The sequence below is a fragment of the Puma concolor genome, chromosome A1 (assembly GCF_028749965.1).
Source record: "Puma concolor isolate L17-30 chromosome A1, mPumCon1.1.hap2, whole genome shotgun sequence".
Taxonomy (NCBI): Eukaryota; Metazoa; Chordata; class Mammalia; order Carnivora; family Felidae; genus Puma; species Puma concolor.
In genome coordinates this window covers 143,339,573-143,358,133 of record NC_141667.1, presented here as the reverse complement: position 1 = coordinate 143,358,133, position 18,561 = coordinate 143,339,573, and the positions used below count along the sequence as shown (strand labels likewise).

Here is an 18,561-nt window from a genome sequence, read left to right as displayed (position 1 = left end):
TATCAAGACTATTAAGAAGGTCAGCTACTCTCTACTCAGCTCAGAGATACCAACGGACAATGCTAATTGTGTCCTTTCACAACACTGCTATCCTCCTTGAGGACTTAAAAAAAACTTTATTAAAATTATGTTGAAATACTTTTAAGATATGATAGATATCCTATATAGCATTTCTATGTTGTAATTAGTTCATGGGTTAGCAAACTACGGGCTACCTACCTGTTTTGTAAATAAGTTTGATTGAACATAGCCACTCGTATTTGTCTCCTTTTTGTGTATACCTGCTTTTGCTCTAGACTCCTAGAGTGGAATAGATGCATCAGAGACCCTGTGGCTAGGAACCTAAAATAGTCACTACCATCTTGAAGAAAAAGAAGTTTGCCAGTGGTTTAGGAAATTAAAAGTGTGTCATTACATTAAGGATGGCAAATGTTTTGTCCCACTTAAGAATCTTCTCAGCATCAGTAATGTCACATAGACATCAGTTACGGAGGGCTCACCTGGTACTTCAGTAAACATGGGCTGCTTACAAAATTGTATTGAAAAAGATGAAAGAGAAGGAGCCAGGAAATGTTGACACAGTTTTAAAAATATATTGGTATCTTTAAAATGAGATGCATATTAATATATAAAATGAGCAGAGAGACTACTGGCTTGAGAACCAGCATTAGAATTCAGGTTTTCTAACTCTGCGTCATTCTAGCTTGTGTTTGATTTAGTGTAAGATACATCACATATTTGGTCAAAGGTCCTTACCTATTAAATGTAGGAATTGAAGCAGACCACCTCAGAGTTCTCTTCCAATTCTCGGTTTTGGTAATATTGCCCTTTATGTATACCTTTTTTGACATCTTTAAAAGCATTTTACTGATCTTGTTGACTCTTAAACTGAGTATAGGCCGTCACGTTGTTAACAGGAGTTTGTACAAAGACTAAAACCTTTAGTACATGAAAACAGAAATACTTATCCAATTTGACATTTTGTTAATAGATCATTTTTGTTTTAGGACATCTGAGTTCTTCTTCCATATATCCTGTGTGCAGTGCTCCTTATTTATTGGCAACTTCGTGCTCGGATGAGAAAGTAAGATTCTGGAGATGCAGAGTAACAGATGGAGAATCTGCCACATTGAAGAATGGAAAAATGGATCTTGTATACATTTGGGAAGAATGGCCGTTACTTATTGAGGATGGACTTCATAGCAATAGTAGTATAACCGTCCCTGGTAGGCCTGTAGAAGTTAGCTGTGCACATACAAATCGGTTAGCAGTAGCCTATAAGCAGCCTGCATCTAATAGTAGGTCTTCTCAGGACTTTTTGATGCATGTAAGCATTTTTGAATGTGAGTCTACAGGAGGTTCCTGTTGGGTCCTTGAACAGACAATTCATTTAGACGAATTAAATACAGTGTTAGATTCTGGCATTAGTATTGATAGCAACTTAGTGGCTTACAATAAGCAAGAGGTGTATTTCTCCAGTAAAGAGAGTATCACATCCAACACAAAGCATTTAGTTCACTTAGATTGGATGTCCAGAGAGGATGGTTCTCATATCCTCACTGTAGGAATTGGATCAAAACTTTTTATGTATGGACCCCTGGCTGGCAAGGTACAAGAACAGGCTGGTAAGGAAAGCCTCGCATTTCCTCTCTGGGAAAGCACTAAAGCTGTGCCTCTTTCTAAATTTGTGCTATTAAGAAGTATGGATTTGGTTTCTTCAGTAGAAGGCTCTCCACCTTTTCCTGTTTCTTTGTCATGGGTCCGGGATGGCATCCTGGTGGTAGGCATGGACTGTGAAATGCATGTATATTCCCAGTGGCAGCCATCTTCTAAACAAGAACCCGTTGTCACAGAGTCCTACAATGGGAGCACTCCATCTATAATAAGTTTAATAAAACAGAGTAACTCATCAAGTTCTGGATTACATCCTCCAAAGAAAACTCTGACTCGATCCATGACCAGTCTTGCACAGAAAATCTGTGGAAAGAGAACTGCCTTTGATCCTTCTGTGGACACAGAAGATTCAGGTCTTTTTGAAGCAGCTCATGTTCTTTCCCCAACTTTACCTCAGTACCATCCTTTGCAGCTTTTAGAACTCATGGACCTTGGCAAAGTTCGGAGAGCGAAGGCCATCTTGTCGCACCTTGTCAAGTGCATTGCTGGAGAGGTTGTGGCTCTGAATGAAGCCGAATCCAACCACGAGCGCCGCCTTAGATCTCTCACCATCAGTGCTAGTGGAAGCACTACCAGAGATCCCCAGGCTTTCAACAAAAGTGAAAATACAGATTATACAGAAATAGATTCTGTCCCTCCGCTTCCTTTATATGCCTTACTTGCAGCAGATGACGATAGCTGTTATGCGTCTTTAGAGAAATCTAGTAATCAAAGTACTTTAAACAACTCAAACCAGTTGTCAAAAGAAAGTTATGATGAGCTTTTTCAGATCCCAACTTTAATGACTGATAATCACGTGGTAGAGACAGATGAAGAAAACACAAAGCCCAGGGTTATCGACCTTTCACAATACAGTCCAACTTACTTTGGTCCTGAGCACGCTCAGGTTCTCTCTGGCCACTTACTTCATTCTAGTTTACCAGGACTCAGCCGGATGGAGCAGATGTCTTTGATGGCCTTAGCAGACACAATCGCAACTACCAGCACTGATATCGGAGAAAGCAGAGACAGAAGCCAAGGTAAAACTAAACTAGATATGGGAGTGGCAGAACAGCTGGTCACTGTTCTACTTACTTATGCAGAAAATAATCTTAAGTAATTTTTATAAAAATTATGCCCATGACGGTTTTTAAAATCATTATTACTATACCTTCATGATAGTTTTAACTTTAATAGATACTATTTTTCCGTAAATCATAGTACTTTGAGAGAGTATGCAGAGAGTCACTATGCCAGTCGTTTTTACCTGATGTCTGCTTAATAATGTTAAAGATCCAATCGAATCCTTTTGAGTTTGGCAAAAGTTAACCTTCTTATTAAATAATCACTTTAGGGGCACCTGGGTGGCTCAGTCGGTTAAGTGGCCGACTTCAGCTCAGGTCTCGATCTCACGGTCCGTGAGTTCGAGCCCCGCGTTGGGCTCTGGGCTGATGGCTCGGAGCCTGGAGCCTGCTTCCGATTCTGTGTCTCCCTCTCTCTCTGCCCCTCCCCCATTCATGCTCTGTCTCTCTTTGCCTCAAAAATAAATAAATAATCACTTTAAATACCTGAAAGTAAAAGGTGCTTTCTGCTTTTTCTCCTGTTGTAATCACTGTTAATTTTTTTTTTTTTTTAAGTTTAAAAGAGAGTTTGCATGCATGTAGAGAGGTTGAGGGGCAGAGAGAGAGGGAGAGAGTCCCAAGCATGCTCCATGCTATCATTGTGGAGCCTGACGCGGGGCTCAATCCCACAGACCTTGAGATCCTGACCTGGGCAGAAACCCATAAATTGGATACTTAAACGAGTGAGCCAGCCAGGTGCCTCTGTTAATGGGTTTTTAAAATATTGAGGTTCTTTAAAATTAGCAGTAATGTATACTCTTGCTTAGCATGACAAAAATAAGTGTAATAAAATTAGGTCTTTTCCTCACCCAGAGAGCATTTTTTTCATCTTAATCTGAGTTATTAAAAAAAAAAAAAAAAATTGGAAGGTAGAATTCACATCAGATCTCAGTAAGATTTGAAATTAACAAGTCTGGCCTTGTGCATAGGTCAGTAGGATGCACCCCTTGAACTGTGTTTGAAAGGAAAATATGTAACTATTTTTTCCTGTGTTAATAGTTGATTATTGGGATGGGTCTATGGCTTGAATCAACATGGAATTGCAGAGTGAAGGTTAAACTATTTTAAAATTTAGTTACATTTTAATTTAAACAAGATCAGATGGGAGGAGGTTGAGTTATGAAAAATATCGCTAACCCCGAGTCAATTCATTCTCTTTAATATTTTTCAAAATAAATATTTAACTATACTACTTTGGTCTGTGATGTTTGTTTGTGTAGACAAAGGAAATATTAGATAATAATTAGACCGGTAACTTTTGTTGGTTTCAGAATGTTTTGTTCCTGTATTTGGTGCTGTGACATATGCCACATGCCAGAATTATTAACATTTACTTGGAGTTTGCTCATGAAATGGTTTTCTTATAAATACAAAAAAGTAAATACTTTGTTATTGTTTTTGTTGTTCATAGGTGGAGAAACTCTCGATGAATGTGGGTTAAAATTTCTTTTAGCTGTTCGACTTCATACGTTCCTTACAACTTCCCTTCCAGCTTACCGAGCTCAGCTCCTTCACCAAGGTGATTTTGGTAGTAATCTATTAAAAGGAAAGAGAGTAAAAGTAGAGAGGCTTGAGAACATTTTGCCCAGATATGACAATGACAAATTTGACACATTTTAAGTGTCCTTAACTTACTTGTAAAAATATTTATTTCCATTTAATTTTCTTAATTTCTTTATTAATTTCTTTTCTTTATTTCTTAAAATACTGGAATTTTTTTGGTAGATGGAAAGACTTAATGAAGAAATGGGTATTGGGCAGTTAGATAATCTGTGTTACATTTTCAAATGGGTCATACATTTAAGACCAATTAATACTGTTTTATTCTCTTCAACTTGTTTAGATTTTTTTCTTTGCTCTATTTAACATTTATCAAAGTTGAGTTTTCTACCCAAAATTTGAGTGACATTTTTGTTCCAGAAATAATAGTTTTTAATTGTCTTACGTAAAGAGTATAGAACATAGAAAGGGAAAATTCACTCACCCCAAAACTACTGTGTATTTCAGATGTTAGTTTATTAACCTTTCAGATACTCTCATATACCTTAGGCCTTAAATTAACAGAAATATTTGACTTAAGTTTAAGGTAACTTAAAACAGGGTATTTCTTGGCTTACTGCCCTGGAAGTTCAGAGGTGCAGCTGGGTTCCAGCATTATTGGAGCTACAGGGTTAAACAGTGTTATTGGGACAGAGGTTAGCCTCTTCTTATTGATGTCTGTCTGTCTCTTGCTTTCTCTTTTCCTTTCTTTCTGTCTTTCTGCTCCCTCCTTCCCTTCATTTTGTATTTAGCTTTGGAAAAGTACTAAAATTCTAAGTCTAATCGTTTAATTATTTGTGAAATATTATTGAACTTAGTTGAGAGATAATAGACATCTAAAAACAGTTCAGAATAGCAGTCCATTTACTGCATAGGTGTTTTTCTTTTTTTTAATTTCTATATTTCTTTCCAAGGAAAGAAAGTATAGTGGGCATTTCAGATTCCTTGGCATTTGCTATCAGATTAAAATTTTGAGTCCATATATGTTCAAAGCCACATCTTATAATTAAGCATGTACTTCACCCAGAAATACCAAAGAAAATGAACTCTGTGAAGAGACCAAATGGAAGCTGAACAGTAAGCCCCAAATGTAGGGGCCAGTAGGTTAAGAGAATTGCTGATGTAAATGATACTGTGTACATAAAAAAGTGTCTGACTAATGTGGTGATAAGGGGTAATAATAGTTATTATTCTAAATGCCTTAACTCTGGTATTTTAAATGCTTTAAGATTCTATTCTAAATGCTTAAACTCTGGTATTTTAATCCTCACAACAATGTAATAAGGTAGTGCTGTGATTATTCACATTTTATGAATGAGGCAGTTGAACAATCAGGAGTCGAAGTAATTTGTCCACAGTTACATAGTTAGGGATGGATCTGGGTTTATTGTATCATCTGATTCCAGAGTCTACCCTGTTAAGTTCTTTTCAGGGAGGTGTCCTATCTACTTGATGCTGTTTTAATTCCATGGTATTCAATCCACAAAACAAACATTGACCAAAGGAAAGTGAGAATCAGCTGTGAATAACAGTCATTCCAGCATAGAACAGTACGTTAAGTGTTTCTCATTTTCTAAGGAAAGATCATGGGTAATAGCTAGAGAGCAAAAATAATCAGAAAAGTAGCATTTTCCATAAAACATTTTTTCTTACCTTTTTTTAAAAATAGGTGTTTTAATCATAGAAAATATGTGCTTATTATAAAAAATAGTGAAGTGATAGAGTTGTTAGGAGAAACAACGAAAGAAAAAACCTATTTCCTCCAACCCTAAACTCTTAATTGTGCTTCTGTGAGTCCCATAAAGAGTTGAGACTTGCTTATGACAAATATGGCACACGCATTTCTGATCAGCATTATATAAACATGTTTGTATTTCCCATGAACATTATTTTTTGACATTTATTCAGGCCTGTCTACTAGTCATTTTGCCTGGGCTTTTCACTCGGTAGCAGAGGAGGAACTGCTGAGCATGCTGCCGGCCATGCAGAAAGATGATCCCACCTGGTCGGAACTGAGAGCCATGGGCGTGGGGTGGTGGGTCCGGAACACCCGCACCTTACGCAAGTGCATAGAAAAGGTAAGTTGTATTTTATTGTGGTAGAAAAATGAAGTAATTAATGTATTTTAGGTATTGCTTTAAAGAACATTCCTTACTCCCTTTCTTGTTTCTATTTTTTAAGTGAATCAGTAAAATGCCTTGAAATAGCCATGATATTTCAAAATATCTCATTAATACAGGATTTTAATGTTTATATTCTAATTCTTCCATTGTAGTTGATACATTTACTTAGTATGTGTCTGATTTTTACAAAATGATGTATATACATCTTGGAAAAGTAAAATAGTACTGAGGAGCTTGTACTGAAGAGCATCGTCCATGTGTTCCCACCTCTCTGTGTCTTTGGAGGCCACCACCCTGAATTACTTTTGAAATTATAAAAAATGCACGCGTTCAAGTGTAAAATATGTGTATATGTGTGCGTATGTATACATAAACATCCATGCATTTGTGCACATATTTTCTTAATTCATTGGTCATTGAAATAATGTGTGTCGGTGTGGTATGTGAGAGAAGTTATTTTGTTTGTTTAAAAATTGTTTCCGTGAAATTTTGACCAACATTTTCTAATTATAGGTAGCTAAAGCAGCCTTTTATAGAAAGAATGATCCTTTAGATGCTGCCATTTTTTACCTTGCAATGAGAAAGAAAGCTGTGATTTGGGGCTTATATAGGTAGGTAAGAAAACTGCTTCAAAATGGAAAACTTTTCGTAAGGAACAAGTGTATGAAATAAAGTCAAGATTTGTTGTTCTTGTTAATTGTGATTCATGTACATTCTTAGTTATTTTTGTGTTTAGGGAGAGATTCATAGGAAAGAAGCCCAAGTGTTTTCCAGAATAGAAAAATCTTGATGACATCACTTTAGGTTTTAGGTTTATCAGTCCAGGAAGCCATTTTCTTATTTATTGTAAGAATTTCTCATGGCACTTCTTTGGAACAAAGAACTAAACCAAAGACTTGTCTCTGTAGTGGGGAAGAAGACGAATTGGTGGAATCTGGAACAGGCATCTACCCTCTGCCCTATTACAGATTCATGGACCAGGCTATCCCTCCAAACTACCCTCCTCCTGTGGGCCCCGACCCCACTCTTGAGCAAGGATCACTTGGAATTTTCTCTTTTACTTATTCTCAGCAAGACTTGATAAACATGATTAGTAAAAATAGTTCATCATTTATTTCACACTCTGTTCCAGGTGAATCTATATGAATACAACTTTGAGGGGAAGATCATGGGCACCAGTCAGTTTTCTCAGAGACTAGATCTTTTAGGATTGTTTTGAATCAGGATAAATAAATTCCTTAGGTTTTGATCACCAGTAATCCTCCAGTGGGCAGGCAGATGTATAGTAATCCATACATGGGCAAGTGTTTCTTTTGAGTCTTAACTTGTAAATGGCTGACTTTATAAAATTGGTTCTGACTGTGGAAACATCGTGCTTCAAAATTTTCATACATTTTTTTTCTTTATAGATCCCAAAAAGACACCAAGATGACACAGTTTTTTGGACACAATTTTGAGGATGAGAGATGGCGTAAAGCAGCTTTAAAGAATGCCTTTTCTTTGTTAGGCAAACAAAGATTTGAACATTCTGCAGCATTTTTTCTTTTAGCTGGTTGCCTCAGAGATGCAATTGAGGTAATGATGAAACTTTTTTAATAAAAGCATTGTTGGGGTGCCTGGATGGCTCAGTTGGTTGGGTGTCTGACTTTGGCTTGGGTCATGATTTCGCAGTTTGTGTGTTGGGACGTGATTTCGCACGTCGGGCTCTGTGCTGACAGCTCAGAGCCTGGAGCCTGCTTCAGATTCTGTGTCTCCCTCTCTCTCTGCCCCTCCCCTGCTTGCGCTCTGTCTCTCTCTCTCTCTGTCCCAAAAGTAAATAAACATGAAAAGAAGCATTGTCAGCCTTTTAAGCTTTTTATGTAGGCTTAAATTTTTATTTTTTAATTTAATTTAAGAATAGCAGAAATTGCATAAGGCTAATAAATACATAGTAATATTTAATAGTGACTTTTAAAAATCCTTTCATCTAGGGGTGCCTGGGTGGCTCAGTTGGTTAAGTGTCTGACTTCGGCTCAGGTCACAATCTCACAGTTCAAGCCCCACCTCAGGCTCTGTGCTGACAGCTCAGAGCCTGGAGCCTGTTTCCAGTTCTGTGTCTCCCTTCTTTCTCTGCCCCTCCCCTGCTCACACTCTGTCTCCCTCTCTCTCAAGAATAAATATTTTTAAAAATTTCAGATACTAACAGTGCCTTTTTTTTCATCTAGTTATTAGTGAGTCGGTCGAGTTTATCTTAAAATGAAAGATGCTTCTGCTTATTGATAACCAGTATTTCTCTTTTTGAAGGTATGTCTTGAGAAACTGAATGACATTCAGTTGGCTCTTGTAATAGCAAGACTCTATGAGTCTGAATTTGATACATCTGCAACATATAAATCTATTTTACGTAAAAAAGTTTTGGGAGTTGATTCTCCTGTCAGTGAACTCAATTCATTGAACATAAGTATGCATTATGATCCTTTTCTTCGGAGTATGGCATATTGGATTTTGGAAGATTATAGTGGTGCTCTGGAAACATTAATAAAGCAACCAGTCAGAGAGGATGATGGTAAGCTACATTTCTAAGATGTTAATAATACAGATAATAATACAGTTGTTTTAGTGTTTGCTGGGTGCAGAACACACTGTTGGGTGCTAAGGGTAATACAAAGCAAGTTGAAAACATGGTCTAAGACTTTTAAGATTTAGTTGGGGACACAGAGTTATGTACATACAGTTTTTTGGGGTTTTTTTTTAAGAAAATCCTTTTTTTCAGAAAAATCCTTTGAAAACCAAGAACTTTGGATTTTCTGTTTTTATAAAATCAGTGTATTCGACATAAATATTATCAATATTTGAATATAAATTTTGAGGAAAGTAGTGATAGAAAATCCATTTTTCTCAGGTGCAAGTTTGTGTGTTTGTTAATTAGTTTTATAATTTTTATAATAAAAATACTTTCTTTAAAGAAAGTTGACAAGTGATAGGATTAGTTTTTTATGAGATGAGTGAGGTAGAGAATTTTTTATAATTTACCTTTTTTTAAGATCTCCTTTTGTTTTAGAAATCCCTTTTGCTTCTTTTCTAGAGGTTAGTATAAAATGGAATCTTTGTATGAAATCATATAAAAATGATGGGATATGCTTTTCAAATATTTTTCCATAGGTAGAATTGAATTATTTGTAATAGCTGGTATCCTTGGTGTCAGTCATATCACTTGAAGTACTAATTGGAAAAGATTTTAGTTGATAGGTTTTTACATAGCATCATTTAATGAGGAATATCATGAGTCTTACTGTGAGAGAATTGTGAGAAAGCCATGTTCAGTTGTTGAAATGTCCTGGCCATCTGAGCTAAAGATTTCCAAACTGACTTGTCTGTAATGAAGGGGGAAAAGAAAAGGCCTTTGCCGGTCACTGTTTTATACCTACACATATTCATGTCAAAAGTGTATTTTGATTTGGGATTAATACATGATCACATACTTTTAGAGTCAAATTCTCTATTCTAGAAGAAAATTTTAAAAGGTAAGAGTGGCTTGGACTGGAATAATAGGAGCGGAGGCTCAGAAAAATGGTGGGATTTGGAATATAATTTTCAGGTAAACTAGGTAGGATTGGATGTGAAGGGAGTAAGAGTCAAGGATAACTCCTGGATTTTTAGCTTGAGGTAAATGGTATGAGGAAAACCAGGAGCAGGTTTGGGGGAGTGTTGTTTTAGATAGAGAAGCCCTCTCTGATAAGCTGACCTTTGAACAGAGACCTGAGTGAGTTATCTAGTAGCTATCTGGATAAAGAGTGGTTTAGGCTAAGAGCACACTAGATAAAGAGACCTTGAGGAAAGAGTATGTGCATGTAAATGGAAATGTAATGTAGGCCTTTGGATATAGCAGTCTAGATGTACAGGATGAAGTTGGGCTTGAAATAGATGTGCAAGTTACCAATGTCTAGATGGTATTTGAAGCCTTGGCACTGTATGAGTTCACTCAGCGAGTGTAGACAGAAAAGAAGCCAAGCACTGAACTGTAGGATACTCTTAACATCCTCAAGTAGAGAAGATGAGGAAGATTTAGCACAGCAGACTGGGAAGGGATGTTGAGGGAAGTAGGAGAATAAGAACTATGGGTGTGTAAGTGGATGTTCAAATAATCTTAAATTATTACCTGAAGAGGCGGAAATCAGTATAACCTCCGTTCTCCTTTTATGTTAAAACACTTTCATGACAAACGTGTTCTTGTCTGTTCATTGCCATGTGTGAGTGTGATCTCTTAGTAAAATTCTGTTCAAAAGACCAGGTGGGTAAAGGTGCCATAGAGAAAAAGACTGCAGTACAACTCTTGAATTTTTCTTAGCTGATAAACTTAATTTACTTTCAGATCAAGTCATGATGTCAGCCTGTAATCCTGCAGTTTTTAATTTCTACAATTATCTAAGAACGCATCCTCTGTTGCTGAGACGTCATTTTGGATCATCTGATGTATTGTCTACACACATGAGTTTAACGGGAAAAAGTGGACTGGCAGGAACAATCAATTTAACTGAAAGAAGATTATTTTTTACTACTGCCAGTGCTCATTTAAAAGCTGGCTGTCCTATGTTAGCTTTGGAAGTATTATCAAAGATGCCAAAAGTCATCAAGAAAACAAAACCTTTTTGTAGAACATCGAGTTTTCTGGATACTAGTAAAGACTATTCTCCTTCTTCTCCAGTGAACTTGGATGCAAGGGAAGATAAGTCTTCTGCTGTTGATTGGTCACAGTCAGTGATGAATGGTTTTGGATCTTCTTCAGAGGGTTCCTCAGAGAAGCAGTCAAACTCCACTCTTTCTTTTGACTGGAGCCAACCAAGCATTGTATTTCAGGATGACTCTTTAGAATTAAAATGGGACAGTGATAACGATGAAGAAAATGACGATCTCCCTATCTCAATGAAAGAACTGAAACCTTTACAGAGAAAAACGGTGAAAAAAGTAGATGAAACAAGTTCTAGTTATACAGACACTCTCAGCACACTAGATGAAAATGATATTTTGAGTCCATCAGAAGACATAATTGCAGTTCAGTTAAAATTTAGAGCATGTTTAAAGATTCTCACCGTAGAACTTCGTACTTTATCTACTGGCTATGAAATAGATGGTGGAAAATTGCGTTACCAACTCTACCACTGGCTTGAAAGAGAGGTAATAGCTCTTCAGAGGACCTGTGACTATTGTTCAGATGGAGAAGAATTACAGTCTGCCCTGGACGAAAATGGAGATGGATTTGGATTAAATGAAGATTCTGAAGATTTGCTTCAGCAAACAAAAGTGAAACAACTGAGAGAAAATTTTCAGGAAAAAAGACAGTGGCTTTTGAAATATCAGTCACTATTGAGGATGTTTCTGAGTTACTGCATACTTCATGGGTCCCACGGAGGGGGTCTTGCATCTGTGAGAATGGAGTTGATTTTGCTTTTACAAGAATCTCAGCAGGTATGTAAGTTACACAGTGGCCAGTTGAAATAGTACACACATGAGAAATGGTTTTTGATACTGCTCTTTTGGTTTTTGATTTTAAAGTTGTTGATTTTCTTCATTATGGTTGCTTTAAGGAATACCGTTTTGTGTTAGGAGTTTGTAGCGTAGTGTGTGTATAATGGTTTCAGGATCATTCTCCGTCAAGCCCTGTGATCTGCTACATTCATACTCTGCATTCTTACGTGAGTGCCTTGTGAGGTGATGAACTTCTCCTTAGGATAAAAGGGTATTGTCCCCTCATTTTCCTCTATAATTGGTGGAATGTTGACCTCCTCAGGTCCTAATTCTGTAATCTGTTATGCTTTTAATTTTGAATTATTTTGAAGTTTTTCCAAGAGACTTCTGAAATAGTAAAGTAGTGAATTACCACTTTAAATAGTTGATTAACCTTTTTTTTCCCATTGTTTTTAAGGAAACATCAGAACCCATATTTCCTAGCCCTCTGTCAGAGCAAACCTCGGTACCCCTCCTCTTTGCTTGTACTGCCAGTGCCAAAACAGTAGTTGCCAATCCATTACTGCACCTTAGTAACCTTACACATGATATTCTGCATGCCATAATAAACTTTGATTCACCACCCCATCCTGACATCCAGAGCAATAAGGTAAGTATGCTTGGTTCATTCTTTTAACTTACCTGTATATTATGATAAAACCGAAAGCTAAGTGTTAAGAAACACTTATTAGAAGCAATTTTAAACATCAGACTATACATAGGGATTGTCACATTACTGAGTTTATATTTTTTGACCAAAGAGAACTTAGGGTTGTAGGCCAGGCTGACCTCACTTGTATTCTCATACCCAATAGGGTACTTCAATTTTAAATTTAGTTATTTAGTGTTAATTTAGCCACTTTAGGGGCGCCTGGGTGGCGCAGTCGGTTAAGCGTCCGACTTCAGCCAGGTCACGATCTCGCGGTCCGTGAGTTCGAGCCCCGCGTCGGGCTCTGGGCTGATGGCTCAGAGCCTGGAGCCTGTTTCCGATTCTGTGTCTCCCTCTCTCTCTGCCCCTCCCCCGTTCATGCTCTGTCTCTCTCTGTCCCAAAAATAAATAAACGTTGAAAAAAAAAAAATTAAAAAAAAAAAAATTTAGCCACTTTATTAAGATAAGAGTAATAGGTGTGTATGCAGATACATGAGTAATTGTTTAGCATTACAATTAGGGGAGAAGCTGATTTTTAGAAATAGGAACTAAGTATTATGGTATAAAATTAAAGTTTTCCTTTATTAATATTAAAACATGTATTTTAAGGATATGTGATTCTTAAATTGACTCCAAACTTACTGAATCAGTACACATGGTTATCTAGTCAAGCACATCATCTTTTCATCATCACCACTGTACTTTATGTACAGTTAATATCACATTCCATGTTTCATCCTTACTCTCCAAGCATACTGAAATCCTTTAAAGTATGACCAAGTTTGGACTCCTTTTCTCTTTTTCTCTTAATAGTCTGTCGTCTGGTTCTCGCCCACCTCTCAGGCTGCGATATCATACCAGTTCAATATTCTGCTTGCCTGAATATTGCCTACAGCCTTACCCTCTTTGATAACCTTAACCCTTGTAATTTAATTTTGCCGCTTTTCCTGTCCTCCTCTAGTATAAATGCCCACATGGTATATGATACAGTAAGGAATTTAATTTTGTTGAGATTTTGCTCATTTTAGCTAAACTGTATCACATACTTAATTTTAATAATGAGCCTACACTTGGTATATCAGTTAGCTTTTGCTGCTTAAGAGCCACCCTGAAACATTAGTAACTTCAAATGGCCATCATTTATTTTGCTCATGATTCATTGGGTTGGCTCCTCAGTTCTAACTTGGGCCAGCTGGACTGACTGATGTCTGGATATTTTCATTTGTCTTCCATCAGCTGGTACGTTGGCTGGATTCTGGATTAGGATGGCCTTATTTGCATTTTGGGTGGTTGGCACACTATTTCCAGGGATGACAGGAGAATCTGGATCATACGGGTCTCATCCACTATGAACCAAGCCTAATGTATTGGTCTAGGTTCTCTAGAAAAACAGAACAAATAGGACTTGTGTATGTATATGTACAGAGCAGTTGCCTTACATAACTATGGGAGCTGAGAGGTCCTAAGATTGGCTGTCATCAAGGTGGAGGAGACCCAGGACCTATTGTGTAGTTCAAGTCTGGGTCCAGAGACCTGACAACCAGAAAAGCCAGTAGTAGTATAAGGTACAGTGTGAGAGCCAGTAGGCGTGAGACCCAAGAGGAGCAAGTGTTTAAAGGCAGGACAACACCAGTGTTCCAGCTCAGTACAGCCAGGCAGAAGTTCCCTTATATTCAGCTTTATTCTGTTTAGGTCTTCACCTGATTGAGTGAGGCCCGCCCACATTAGGGAGGGCAGTCTGCTTTACTGAGTCTGCCGCTTCTACCTGTGTTAATTTCATTCCACATCACGCTTACAGACATAACCCAGAATGTCTCCCCAAATGTCTGGGCACCCCATGGTCCAGTTAAGTTAATGCATAAAATTAACCATCCCACCTAGATTATTTTACATAGTGGTTGCAGGGTTTAAAGAGCAGCAATAGGAGAATTTGCAAGGCCTTTTGAGGACTAGGTTCAGAACTCATATAATGCTTTGCCTTCTTGGTCAAAGCAAGTCACAAGGCCAGCCCAGGTTCAGTAAGTAGAGAAATAGACTCCACTTTTTGATTGGAGAAACTTAAAAATATTTTGATCATTTTTGCAATTTCCCATATGTGGGTTTTGTTGTCTTCTTTTAATATGATGATATCCTTGATTTTTGGTTTTAATCTGTGACTCTCCCATTTTTGTCTGCATCCAAGACTGTCCTACTTCATAATTAGATCAAGAACCTGGTCTCTTTTTTTAAATTTAAATCCAAGTTAGTTGATGTATAGTGTAATAATGGTTTCATGAGTCGAATTTAGTGACTGATCACTTACATACAATACCCACTGCTCATCACAAATGCCCTCCTTAATGTCCATCACGCATCTAGTGCATCCCCACTCTCCTCCATTCCAGCAACCCTCCATTTGAAGAACTTAGTCTTGTAATAGTCTCATCTAGTTTGCTTTCTGACCTGGATTATGCTTGTCAGATCTACTTCTTTTACTGCTTGTCATGCCATGTTTAGAGCCTTCTCTTCCTCAGTACAAATGTTTGCCCTTCAGTTGCTGTCTTTCATACCTTCTTCTTTCCCTAAATAATTTCCCTCTCTTCAGGTTCCTTGCTTTCTCTAGTAGCTAGAATATGTGGTAGCATATTCTTCAGTGACCTATCCATAGGTAAACTGTTATTTACCAGACTGAGCTTCTACATATTTTGTTTGAAGAAGGTTGAGTCTTGAAAGGCTTTCTTTTTCTTTTTTTATTTATTTTATTTTTTTTTATGTTTGTTTATTTTTCAGAGAGAGAGAGCATGAGTAGGGGAGGGGCAGAGAGAGAGGGAGACACAGAATCTGAAGCAGGCTCCAGGCTCTGAGCTGCCAGCACACAGCACGACATGGGGCTTTGAACTCTTGAACTGAGAGATCATGACCTGAGCCAAAGTTGGATGCTCAACCAACTGAGCCACCCTGGTGCCCCAAAGGGTTTTCTTTTAACACATGGCTGATGCACTACTGAATAGCTAATGTCTTTTCCCATTTGCTCTTAAAATAGAAATTAGGTAGCCTGTGTGTGTTTTATGTTATCTGCCCACAGCCTTAGTGTTTTTAATTTGTCTGTAGTGAGACCTGTATAGGCATAAATGAATGTTAAGGAAAAAAAGGAAGTAGTTCATAAGGACAGATAGTTTTTTCCACTTTTTTATAATGCTTATTATAGTTGGTCTTGAAACAAGTTTGATTTTTTAAAAGTTATACTTAAAGTAATTTTGTGGTTTTTTTCCAGGTATATGTAATGCATACTTTAGCAGCCTCACTTTCTGCTTGTATTTATCAGTGCCTTTGTGGTAGTCATAACTACAGGTAAATATCTTTGTGAAATTGAGGAATGCTTACAGTAACTGATGACATTTCAGAATTTATATGCTCTAGATTTAGAAAAACTGTTTATGACAGTGTTTTAAATAGCACAGAAAGCATTTGAACTGAAGAGTACTTTTTTCCCCAGCTTTGAAATTTTGGTGTATGCCTTTCTGGTAAATGAATGCCAAGTAGACCCTTGTCAGTATAACTCATTTAACTAACTTAGGAGTCATAGTATGCACTGAGATAAGTTCTCCTTTCTTAAGATCATTCTAGTTAAAGACATACATGTGAGCTGATAAGTGATATATATAGCATGACATTGTACTTGAGGCATGAGTATAATGGTATAGTTACATTGTCATTATATGCAATTATATATAACTACATACTGTTACGTGTAATGTATGATATCATACAATTATAGTATATATGATGTAAGATAGTAAAAGGCTCAGGGAGCCCAAAGGAGGGAGTAAGTGACTTGGAATTGAGAAAAATTTCCCAGAAGAATGATGTTGGGGCACCTGGGTGGCTTAGTTGGTTAAGCAACCAACTCTTGATTTTGGCTCAGGTCTCATGATTCATGGGATCGAGCCCCGTGTCAGGCTCTGTGCTGACACCATGGAACCTGCTTGGGATTCTCTCTCTCTGTCTCTCTGCCCCTCCCCCACTCACACACTCTCTCTCAAATAAACTTCAAAAAAGAGTGATGTTGGCACAAAAACAGACACTGAGATCAATGGAACACAATAGAGAACCCAGAAGTGGACCCACAAATGTATGGCCAACTAATCTTTGACAAAGCAGGAAAGAATATCCAATGGAATAAAGACAGTCTCTTTAGCAAGCGGTGCTGGGAAAACTGGACAACGACATGCAGAAGAATGAACTTGGACCACTGTCTTACACCATACACAAAAACAAACTCAAGATGGGTGAAAGACCTAAATGTTAGACAGGAAGCCATCAAAATCCTCGAGGAGAAAGCAGGCAAAAACCTCTTTGACCTTGGCCGCAGCAACTTCTTACTCAACACGTCTCCGGTGGCAAGGGAAACAAAAGCAAACATGAACTCTTGGGACCTCATCCAAATAAAAAACTTCTGTACAGTGAAGGCAACAATCAGAAAAACTAAAAGGCAATGATGGAATAGGAGAGGATATTTGCAAACAACATATCAGATAAAGGGTTAGTATCCAAAATCTGTAAAGAACTTGTCAAACTCAAAACCCAAAAAACAAATAACCCAGTGAAGAAATGGGCAAAAGACATGAATAGACACTTGTACAAAGAAGACTTCCAGGTGGCCAACTGACACATGAAAAAATGCTCCACATCACTCATCATCAGGGAAATACAGATCAAAACCACAATGAGATACCACCTGACACCTGTCAGGATGGCTAACATTAACAACTCAGGCAACAACAGATGTTGACAAGGATGCCGAGAGAGAGAATCTCTTCTGCACTGCTGGTGGGAATTTAAACTGGTGCAGCCAGTCTGGAAAACAGTATGGAAGTTTCTCAGAAAATTAAAACTAGAACTACCCTACGACCCAGCAATTGCACTACTAGGTATTTATCCAAGGCAACAGGTATGCTGTTTCGAAGGGACACATGCACCGCAATGGTTATAGCAGCACTATCCACAATAGCCAAAATAGGGAAAGAGCCCACATATCCATCGATGGATGAATGGATAAAGGAGATGTGGTATATATATATATATATATATATATATATATATATATATATATATATATATATACACACACACACACACAATAGAGTATTAGTGATCAAAAAGAATGAAATCTTGCCATTTGCAACTATGTGAATGGCACTAGAGGGTATTATGTCAAACGATATTAGAGAAAGACAAATAAGACTTCACTCATGAGGACTTTAAGATACAAAACACATGAACATAAGGGAAAGGAAGCAAAAATAATATAAAAACAGGGAGGTGACAAAACATAAGATGCTTAAATATGGAGAACAAACAGAGGGTTATTGGAGGGGTTGTGGAAGGGGGGATGGGCTAAGTGGGTAAGGGGCATTAAGGAATCTACTCCTGAAATCATTGTTGCACCATCTGCTAACTAACTTGGATGTAAATTTAAAAAGAAGTTAAATAAAAATGAAAAATAAAAATAAAATGAAAAAAATGTGGTGTTTATGATTTTTCTCTTTATAGCCTAAGTTTCACTCTAATTTAGCTAGACTTTTAAAACATACTGTTTGACACTTAGGTATCTTTCCTTAGTGCTTTGAAATTCTCTTTCTTTTTTTTTCTTTTTTTTTTGATTTTTATTTAAATTCCAGTTAGTTAACAAACAGTGTAATATTAGTTTCAGGTGTACAATATAGTGATTCAGCACTTCTGTACATCATCTGGTGTTCATCCTGCCAAGTGCACTCCTTAATCCCCATTACCTATTACCTATTACCATCCCCTCCCCCACTCTAGTAAGCATCACTTCCTTCCCTGTGGTTACGAGTTTGTTTCTTGGTTTGCATCTTCTTTTTCTCCTATGATCCTTTGTTTTGTTTCATTTCTTTAAATATTTTGTCTTTTCTTTGTTCCTTATTAGACAGGTATTGGAACATAGAGGTTTCTTTTATTTTTGTTTTAGCTTTCATTTTATTCATTTTTC

At 37.3% G+C, this 18,561-nt stretch overlaps 1 protein-coding gene across 6 annotated transcripts in view; it reads left to right on the top strand.

The window, feature by feature from the left end:
* The window catches only part of DMXL1 (Dmx like 1), a 134,954-nt gene that overhangs the window by 59,043 nt on the left and 57,350 nt on the right, over nucleotides 1-18,561 (top strand). For all 6 annotated transcript variants that reach the window (XM_086705712.1, XM_086705710.1, XM_025924858.2 and 3 more), the window contains exons 18-26: nucleotides 1,008-2,693; nucleotides 4,186-4,293; nucleotides 6,222-6,391; nucleotides 6,950-7,047; nucleotides 7,846-8,011; nucleotides 8,720-8,981; nucleotides 10,788-11,881; nucleotides 12,339-12,530; nucleotides 15,823-15,899. In XM_086705712.1, coding sequence (XP_086561838.1) covers nucleotides 1,008-2,693; nucleotides 4,186-4,293; nucleotides 6,222-6,391; nucleotides 6,950-7,047; nucleotides 7,846-8,011; nucleotides 8,720-8,981; nucleotides 10,788-11,881; nucleotides 12,339-12,530; nucleotides 15,823-15,899 — 3,853 coding nt within the window. The remainder of the gene's footprint in view (nucleotides 1-1,007; nucleotides 2,694-4,185; nucleotides 4,294-6,221; nucleotides 6,392-6,949; nucleotides 7,048-7,845; nucleotides 8,012-8,719; nucleotides 8,982-10,787; nucleotides 11,882-12,338; nucleotides 12,531-15,822; nucleotides 15,900-18,561) is intronic.